General features: G+C 37.9%; 1 protein-coding gene across 8 annotated transcripts in view; it reads right to left on the reverse strand.

Annotated features, from left to right (window-relative positions):
* The window catches only part of LOC112451930 (rap guanine nucleotide exchange factor 2-like), a 114,564-nt gene that overhangs the window by 18,748 nt on the left and 86,209 nt on the right, over positions 1-9,607 (reverse strand). The window contains exon 1 of one of the 8 annotated variants that reach the window (XM_025011850.1): positions 3,396-3,927. The exons of the other annotated variants lie outside the window; for them this stretch is intronic. Coding sequence (XP_024867618.1) covers positions 3,396-3,515 — 120 coding nt within the window. The 5' untranslated portion in view covers positions 3,516-3,927. Of the gene's footprint in view, positions 1-3,395; positions 3,928-9,607 lie in introns of those variants that run through there. 8 annotated transcript variants of the gene reach the window in all.

Consider the following 9,607-nt stretch of genomic DNA (forward strand, 5'->3'; position numbering starts at 1 on the left):
TCCCGAGATTTTATTCACCACAATTTTTTCATTCCCTCAATTATCCGCGAAGAACCTATTAATATTGCTATGATTTTGTTAAAAAAAGCTCCGTCGCTTTCGTTAATCAGGAAAAAGCTTTAATCAGGAAATGATATAACATTTCTAGAAAATGCTGTACATTATGTTATTCCTTGCAAGCATAATCGTAATGAAATCGGTCAATCATAAGATAACTGCTACTGCATTTTTTACATACAATGCGTCAATCTTACTTGATTATTACTTTTAATCTGACTCATGGCATACGCATATACGGCTGTCTAGAACAGCTGATAAAGTATAAATCGCGATTTATATAAAGATAATAATAAATAAATTCCACACGCAATATAGGGCGCCTAATATCTCTACGGACGCGCGCTGATAATCTAATTTGCGGATGCGCTGAGTGCTGCAGCTGCCTTATTTCACTGCTCTGTTTAATGTACTGCTCTGTGCAGTACATTAAAAAGTCGCCATGACCTAATATACATATATATATGTATATAAATGTCAAGAAAGTTTATCGTTTTTCGCCACTTTTGCACCTACTTTCAATCAGATATCTTCGTAATAAAATCTTGAAGTCTTTAAAAGTAAAATCTATACTATATATGTATACATTGGACTACAGAATAGTTTTATTAATCTAAAATTGTCCTCATATAAGTAGTTTATATCCAAAAACCAAATAAAACTTAGATACAATCTACCCTAAATATAATATTTTCTCCGTGATAACATAAAAAATGGATATATTTAAGACGTGACAGATAATAATATTTATACTAATAATTAAAGGTGTAATATCGTTCTCGTAGATCAACATCATAAATATATAATTAAAAATAAAATTTACCAGATATCTGATAAATAGAAAATAAGTAGACTAATTATAAGACTATATTTGATATTATGCACAATAACCTGCAATGTTAAATTAGCCTAGATTTTATGAGATAATAAATATAGAAAATAATGTGCGCTAATTCAAATTGGAAAATTTTATGACAGTATTACTGAGCATATCTATCAATATATTTTTCAAATTTCTTGAAGAAAAATGCAAGAAAAGTAATAATTGTTCTAATTAATCATACATTTCATAAGTTTGTTATGAGAGAGCTGCTGCTATTAATTAGATATTACATTATTATCGAATACTTGTCACTTGAAGCTTTTAATTATCAACCGGTTACGACAATGTCAGCTGCTTTTTATCCTTCGCGACAGTCTCTTTTTCGGTTGACAGGCAACAGCATTCGTTGCTGAACAGCAACGAAAAAAAAAAGGATGAAAGAGACAATGAGACGAATGCGCTTCGGGCCGGAACTCGTAGGCCGGACTTCCGGTAGATATGCTGGTTATACGTTCCATTCACGGAACCGCTCCCTCATATGACTCGATTGTTACAATGAATGTTTAGCCAATTTCGTTTCGGGATGAAAGTTCAGTTTACATAGGCGATCGATCGATCGAGCGACATGACGCGACGTTCTAATTCGACATTTTGTATCGTGTACCTATATCGTCGCGACGCAAATTATAATCCGACGTACTGTGTTGTTCGTCATATCGTATGAAAAGTGATATAACGCGTTACTTGCGCATTTTTTCCAATGATTCAAACATATTTATTTTGCCCCACGGTATCATTAAACAAATTGCAAACTAATCCCAACATTATGTCAGCATTAACAACGTCAACATTATAAGGGTTCTCGTACAATAGCTAACCAATTAGCGCATTTTGCAATCATAGTCTCTCCTCTCCTCTCTTTGCTTAATAATGCTTGCTACTAAAAGCACGCGTGATTTTCATAATCAGCAATCAAAAGCGTAACGCAATCGTGACGCAATGTATAAACGAACGAATGCGAAATATGCATGTGTTTTTGATGTAACGATTGAATTGTAAACAATTATCGCATATTAGGTACGAATGCAAAACAATGGCAAATTAAGCAAAAATGTTTTACGATGCGTTTAATTACGCCGCATTCAGCGCGTGTCCGAAAAATATATGACCGTGTTTCCATTGAATTTCACTTACTCAAACCGTATTAATTAATAGCTCCAGTACAAATATATCTATGTCTCTTTCATAGCATAACAATTAAAGATATGTATTAAATGCATAATAACAGCAAAAAATTTAAACGTCAAATTAAAGATGTAATCAATGTTTTGTTAAGAATAAAATCCTTATAAAGAAAGAACAATATTAAAAAAAAATGAATTCTCCCTGTAGTCGAACTGACATTTTATTCTTTAATAATTCCGAGAAAATAAAATAATCATTTATTTATATAATAAGTTCAAAATTCTATAGAGAGATGGTTAACTAACCATTCATAAAAATTATTAATGAAACGAACGACACATCTTTGATGAATGATGATTAATACTGATTGTGAGACAAAGCACAGAATGAAATAAGATTTCAAGATGTAAAAACATCATTTGCTTCCATTCTTTGCGAGCGGTTAACTATGGTTAAAGGAGAAATACTCTCTCAATTATACGCTCTCATTCATTCCGTTTGTCGGTCTCTTACATTGTGCGCTCAATCTCTGCGTGGGACCTTCGACCCGCGTGCGTAGGCGACATACGTCCCTGTGTATACAAATGTTATATATACAAACGCGTATACTTATACAAATGTACAAAAATCATACAAAATGTACGATCGCGAGATGTCAATGCGTTAGCCTCCTCGTTGTTCTTTACGTCAATTTCGATCCGAACGTTAATGACCTCGTTCATTAGATACAATCGCTCGTATCGCCCCATACACAAGGTTATCAACCAAGAGGAATAGACGCCCTGAATCAAGATAGCAGGATGTAATCGAAACTTGATATGAAATAAACGACTGTTTCCTCAACGGAAGAAGATAAAACTAGCGATTAAAATCATTACGAAAGATAAAAGATCGCGCGCTCTATCCGCAGCGGATGTTTAGCGTGAAATGTTGAAAGAAATATCTGGTCTATTTTATTTTACACACTTTTGTGTATGGTTCAAATTCTGTGCATGCTACATAAATTATAATAATCTAAATTGAATTAGAAGAAAATTATACGTAGTAAAAATGAGAAAATAAATGTTTCTAGTAATATAAAAGTCAAAATCGTGTAATAAATTCGCTTTTAAAACTCAATTTTAGTTCGAATATTTCTTACCAAAAAGTGATCTAAAATAAAAGCATGTTTTCATTAATCAGCGCAATTTTCGCGCAAATATATTTATTCTTAAATTTCAAAGTAAATATATCAACGAGTTATGAAAACAACTTTCATCACATAATTTCACATCTCGTAATGTAATGGATTAACTTTTCAAAGACTCTCAGATGAGATGGGCCTTTTTACCTCGGATGACACGATCGATAGAGTTCTCGGTGTGCCAGGCCAGCTTCTGGACAACGAACGTCCTTTTCGTTTTCTTACGACGATCCGAGGTCGTCCAGTCCTGCTCGTATATTTCAACATCGCGAATAATCAACTCGGATAATTTAGTCGGAATTACAGGACGTCTGATTGCGCACCACATCCACGTGATTCCTTCACTGTCATCACTACGCGAATCGATCTACGGACGTTCACCGTGTCAACAAGCCGATCAACCATGTGCTACGAGATTCAATGTCTCGATAAGTATCTGTTTTTCAAAAATTTGCCAATGTATTCAACAATTCACTGTTACGTTTTCACGTTAATCATCAGACAACACTTTGTAAACTTCGTTGCCGCACAAAAATTGAACATTTTACCGCAAACGTCAAACGATATCTCGCATAAACGACTGAGATTTACGAGAGCGCGATGGTAACTAACGTAAATGCCTTCATCTATGTGTAATCGCGGCGATTCTATCGTTTCACGGGCAGGACCTTGCAAACTTAATAATCTCGAGGTCGACGTCGACGGAATTGGCCTCCATAAAATTGTTAATGCGATTATCCTGCTTGGATCGTGTTTCGCGTTCGACGTACGCGCACTCTCACATATATCGCGTCTCGTGGAGAACTGAATCGCACATCGCGCACGATTCTTGAAGAGGGCCAAAGACCGACCTGCTGCGGTCACGTGATTTACGCGCTCAGGAACGTAGAAAGGCTTATCGTATGTCGCAACCTTATAATTTTCTTGTCGACGCCGGAAATTCTGATATGAAATTAATGGAGAATAAAAAATTTTATTCTAAATAACTCATGGTCGTATATGAAGAACTTGATTACTTATGTCGGAACGGGTATTAAAGTCTAAGTCTAAAAGATAAAGAGATAATAATTTAATTAATGAATTAATTGAATATACAGTTGACGTTTAATGTATCTATATAAAAAATGAAATTGTAGCTTTTTACAAAGTATGTCTTATTATCATATTTGTAGAAACTCGATAAATAATGAGATTTATTATTCTTAGTTCTTTCATATGTTAATCTTATAGATTTAATTATACTAAAATATTCCTTTAGGTAACGTTGACAGCTCTCTTTCGTGACATATTAGAAAAAAATTACGTTCTTCCGACGTTGCCCGTAGAAATAGGCATCAGATATCATACACATGTGTTAACGTAGAAGGTAATACTACCTCTTCAAATAATTAAAAAAAAATATGGGACCATGTTATTTTAAAACCCGAGGCGAGCCACTTGTAAAATGAAGAAGACGAGAAGGTCTCTTGAAAGAGAATCTTATGACTGATTTCGAAAATGTTTCCAGCAGATTGGTCAAACTTGTGAACTTGGTATAACGGTAAAAAAGATTCGAGATGTATTCGCATAAAATAGTTTAACCTACATGCATACGGAATTTTCTATTTTCGAAATCTCGTCATTCTACACACGAAAGGCAATCACGCATAAAATCTTATTCTTGTGTAATACGTGGGTGTATTTCTTGGCCAATTCAAAGTCTATCAAGCGTATTCATACATCGTTCGGTATCACGGACAAAATTAAAAAATGATACGTCATGTCCACAGTGCATGAGGTCGTCTGTAAATTTTGGAGCCGCGAATCAACGACATAGCTTCGCGAAAAAACGCGAAGCTGAATGTCGGATAAGATATATATTACGGCGCGTTGCACGAAGTGAGAAAGGGCGCGTTGATGAACGCGGGCGCATAAACTGTCTCCCGAGTCATGTCCTACGAGGAGTCTGCATTACGGCGCGGCGCGGCTATACACACGGATGCGTCCGGCTAAAAATTTCTTTCTCTCTCCGGGACCTCCGCGAATGAGTGGCATGGTATTCATACAGCGCACAGCTCGACTCGACTCAGCTTGCGGCGCCTGTCTACTTTATTTTCGGTTCTTCCTGCGCTGCCGATGCGCCATTGGCGTCAAACGTGGTCCTAAAAACACTGAGCGCGCAAGAAAGATCCATGGAAATGCCAGCGGAATCCGTTAAAAAAGGAGACACCGTCGGTTGGTCATAGAGAAAGGCAAAAATAACATCGCTGCATTCCAATCAAACGAGAGAAAATTTGCATATTGTGCGCAAATACCGTTTCCAACGTGGGAAATGGTTGCCAAAACAGGCAACTTAAAGTTATCACAGCCAAAAGATAGCGAGAAAAAAAGCGATGGAGATATTTCCTCCATTAGAAAAAATTGCCCGTAACTTATAAGTTGCGAAAAAAATCGGAATATAGTTCCTAAAAAATTCGCAAGGTATGCAAAATCAAATAAAATATGTCGTATTCAAGAAATTGCTGTTAGACAGATAATAGGAGAGAGATAAGGTACAAATGTTTCTGCATAGAAGTCGAATGCATAGAGATATATCGAATGGAAACAATTTGAGTTGCAATTATGCTGAACAATTATCGTTAAAAGCTTGATCGTGATTCGCGCACGTTATGCCTGTTAAATTCTCGCCTTCCAAGATGCACGGCTCGTTGGATAGAGACGAAACACTACCAAAGACTATCGCGCTACCAGGAAGTGCTAGCTGATAGGATGGCTTCAAAGAGACCCCTTAGAGCTTCCGAAAAAATCGTTTATGGTCGGCGACACGATATGCCAAAGAAACCTATATCAAGAAAACACTGACAGCGCTATTTTCGAAGCAAATCCTTCTATCGCTATACCCCAATCGCACTCTCGAAAATCTATCAATTTCGAGACTACCATGCACAGGCCCTACAGGGTTCATCAGTTCGTCCCTTCGATTCACAATTGATTTTTGCAAAACATCTCTATCGCGCCTTCCCGTCCTATTAGTCGTTCAATCAATCGTCACTTCATACTTTCGATTAATCGCTATGCCACTGATCTAAAATATGAGCGACAACTCTTGACGGTTGGCGCGTCCGCGTCGTCGACCACGCCGAACGAGACACGAAAAGCAACTGCAGGAGTCGCCGCAACTCGTCCGCCGTATGCCACGATAAGCACGCTATCTTCTTCTTCACGGATGTTCATTTTTTGTCGCGTGCACGAACACTTAATCACCACTGCAATCGCCGCACGGGAGACAGTTCTATCTTACATACAGCAGGGAATGCAGTAATGCAGTGTCAACCGCTCGAGGGGAGATCGTTCAAGGCAACTTCGATTAATACCCCCCGCTCAAAATGGACCAGTCGCGTCATTAATTTGTCGACGCGCGTTCATTTGTCGCAATTTCTTGTAAGCTACAACATCCTGACTGAATGTTTAGCATATCTGCTTTCATTAACGAACTAACTTTAGGTAATAAACTCGTATGCTTTGGTCGAGTTAAGTAAACTTGAATTTTTAATTAGAATTTTAATTAAGGAACTAGTGCGTGTGCGAGCTACATAACTGAAATAAGGTAAGCTGTAAAAGGTAAGGTTTAGCATTCTGGCATCGGTGTCACAAAAGTAAAAAAAGTCATCTCGAGCTTAGAAGGAAAAGGAAGCATATACTGAGATAAGCCACAGAGCAAAGAACGACGGTGTTTACACCGATTCCAAGATGTTAAGCAATGCATCCCGTTATTTATACGCAATTCCTGGATATATACATCGCCGTTATCGCGTGTTATCGCGTGTTATCGCAACGATTAAAAAACGTCAACGTAAGAATGTAAATAGTTACCGGATTATTCGGCGACTTTATTCACGCGCGGTTCTACGTATACTCGTGCACACGTGTCCGGTCGTGGAGCATGAATGAGAAGTCTATCGTACGGTGTACGCATGCGAACGCACTCACATACGCACATATACGTATCTGCGCTTCGGGGAATTGATATAGTCGATCCATCGGTCGCCAGTCAAGCTATATCGTGTATCGCACCTTCGCCCACTCGCGTCATAGATTCGCATGGGGCAATTGCGATAATGTGTGAGTAATGTACGAACGGCTCCCAACAGCGTGCAAGTCCAATCGTAACCCATAATCGGTCAAGCGTATACCGCACTAGCATTAGCGGCCGTGCCTCGTCAATACGTCTCGCAACGTAGGCAGGCAAGCGAGCAGCGACAGGTTACAGGTGTATCTAACAATAAGCGATACTCAGGAAAAGAAATCTGGGTCGTACGACCACGTCACATGCCTTCGTTGACGATGGTTTGCCTTCATCGCCACCAAGCTCACCGAACGATCTTGTGTTCACAGACGGAGCACAGATGCAACCTATGATCATGTAATCAGAGATAAGCACATGTCATTGCACTTCGAGTTAGTAAAACAATACTGCTTAGAACGCGGGATTAATAAACGAATCAGTAGCACCAATAAATGTATAATTATTCGATTTCGGAAGCATTACATTTATTTACACTTAGTATTTCCATCACGTTAAACTAATTCCGACGTTTCCGGAAAATTATTCATTATAAGTCTAGGAATAATATAGTAAACGATATTCGCGAGTCACGTGCGCTCCGTGAACTCATTGAATCGCACGATAAAGTTGTAAGACACGTGAGCACATCAAGATAACGGGAAATAATTCCGTAGTATTCGCTCGATTTAAACTGAGGAAATTAAAGATGCGTTTCAATAACGAAAAGATATAGCGTACATCCTGCGCCGGAAGCGTGTCGACTTGGAATGTGCGTTTAAAAGGGGCCAGAGAATACGATACTCGCGGACAGGCCGCGACGAATAAGTTCAAAGTGTACTGACAGTCGGGACTGTCCTGATTAATAAGGTTTCACCGATAAGACGATTATACATACGTCGTCAACCTCAGAATATATATATTAAATTACATTACAAAATTAAATCAAATAATAACAGGAGTAGCTTAAAGAATGCTTCAAAAATATTCAGAAAATTGTAAAAAAAAAATAGTTAAAAAAAAACTTGTTGAAATTTTAATATTTCTTCATTGAAGAAACGATTATGCACGTATAACGTACATACATTATACGAAATGCCATATAAAATGACAATCAAAAGCTGAAATCTACGAAAATGCAAAGCTAGCTAAAAACTTTGTATCACATAGTTAAGAGTTCACGCAGCAGAAATGCGTTTCTATTCAAAAGAGGAAAGAGACGCAAACTCGAATCACGCAGACGTCCGGCGGAATTTACAAGCAAGAAAAAAAAGCGATGCGCGGCTCTTGTAGCACGGCCTCGCACTAAACCGATGGAGGGGAGAGGACACGTTGTCTGGACGGGAATTTATTTTCGGAACAAATCTGGTCGCTTTCTTTCGCTTTTTCCGTTTTTCCGTTCTGACGAAACCGGCGCGAGGTTTAGCATTTTTGCCAGTCCAAGAAATTCCATCCGTCGGCGTCGTCCTCGCTCCACAATTCCGAAAAATATTAAGTCGCAACGAACGAAAATCGTACACATATAATACTTACGATACGGCTAATGAGCCTCTTTTGTACCAAGTTATATCTATATCAACCGAGCTTGCTATTCAAAATAGGTTGGCGTTATAATACAGGCGGCGCTTTGTCACCCTACTTGACATTTTCTGTCGCCCCCGCAACGAAGTATAAACTATGAAAGAGTTATACACACACCCTTCACTTCAGTATTATAATTTATAATTGAGTTATGGTTACTGCACAATTTATATAGAAACCACACAAGATTCTAGCCTGAGATCCAGTATTCCAGTATTGGAATTGTGTATTATAAATAAGTTATAAAAATTATGGGCACAAAAATATTATAATATTTACGTATAATCGCGAGATAATATTTTTATACTAAGAAAAACTGTATAATATATCCTGGCGATTAAAGGAGTGTAATACGGTATATAACGGAAATATCAGAATGTCAGAGAGAGGAACAGAAAAGCCAACGTGTGCCATAATCGAAATACCAACTATATTGTGATAAGCTAGTATATCTCACAATAACAGTTAGAGTAAACTCCAATACAATATCAGACCGCTGTTGGATATGTGGCAAAGTGTGTCAAAGGGTAGAAGGCACGGTCAGAGTTCATCCCAAGTATGTCAGAGTATACCCGAGCAAATCGTATCCTCGAAACTCGGATCTCAGACTTGACATTTTACACCGAAAATCAATTATCATAGCAATGTCACTATTCAAGATTTGGTTGCGCTATGATATGAAAAATAATAGAGCGCCAGAGCATCATAGATCTTTAGTATATGTGTACATGTAGCA

The sequence above is a fragment of the Temnothorax curvispinosus genome, unplaced genomic scaffold (genome assembly GCF_003070985.1).
Source record: "Temnothorax curvispinosus isolate PA1 unplaced genomic scaffold, ASM307098v1 QBEX01002827.1, whole genome shotgun sequence".
Classification (NCBI taxonomy): domain Eukaryota; kingdom Metazoa; phylum Arthropoda; class Insecta; order Hymenoptera; family Formicidae; genus Temnothorax; species Temnothorax curvispinosus.